This window comes from Myotis lucifugus, unplaced genomic scaffold, assembly GCF_000147115.1.
Source record: "Myotis lucifugus unplaced genomic scaffold, Myoluc2.0 scaffold_2017, whole genome shotgun sequence".
Classification (NCBI taxonomy): Eukaryota; Metazoa; Chordata; class Mammalia; order Chiroptera; family Vespertilionidae; genus Myotis; species Myotis lucifugus.
In genome coordinates, this window is record NW_005873065.1 from 12,435 (window position 1) to 13,108 (window position 674).

Sequence of the window (674 nt, forward strand, 5' to 3'; positions counted from 1 at the left end):
GGGTATTTTTTTTACTTAAGAAAATTAATATGCTTAAGCATTGTGAAGAGACAGTATTAACTCCAGTTTTTATTGTCTTGTAGTTATTACATAGAGCATCTGTTGAGGGGCTCTTTTAAAACCACAGCCCCACACAGGCTTTGGGGCTGAGAGGCTGAGCAGCATGCCGCACTGGACCACCTACCTCTAACCGCTAGCGGAGGCCCCTGGCGGCCACAGCGCCCTCTGGAGTCTGTCTGTGCATGTAGAATGCAGAGGAGGCCTGGGGACCTACCTCCAAGGCAGCTGCCCTCCTGAACATTTCTGTGGAAAGCAGCCACCACCATTTTGGAATGTGAACCGCCAGAGACTACTCTACAGGAGAAAGAAAAACTATTCTGGAAGTCTTAGGTGGCTTCGCCATGCAGCCTTTGAGTAAAAGGAACACTATGCAACCTAAGTTTTTTTCTCTTTTGAACACTCTCCTCTTGAGGGACCACAACATCCATCGTAAGGAGAAAATAAGGCCTCCGGATATCTTGAGATGCGCAGATATGTTATTGGTGGGAAGATGGTCCCTTGGAAGAGGCTTTTCTGAGAGAAGCCCAACTGCCGAAGGGTATCTTTATGTTTTCATTAGGTGCCAGCCCTGTGCTAAGAATTTGAGGTACTTTACCTTTCAGAAACCCTATAAA

General features: G+C 46.7%; 1 protein-coding gene across 1 annotated transcript in view; it reads left to right on the forward strand.

Moving 5' to 3' along the window:
* Window positions 1-131, forward strand: part of LOC102434175 (dipeptidyl peptidase 1-like) — a 10,144-nt gene extending 10,013 nt beyond the window's left edge. Inside the window, exon 4 of the mRNA XM_006108279.3 lies at window positions 84-131. Within this exon, the coding sequence (XP_006108341.1) occupies window positions 84-94 (11 nt within the window). The 3' untranslated portion in view covers window positions 95-131. The remainder of the gene's footprint in view (window positions 1-83) is intronic.
* The last annotated feature ends 543 nt before the right edge of the window (window positions 132-674 follow it).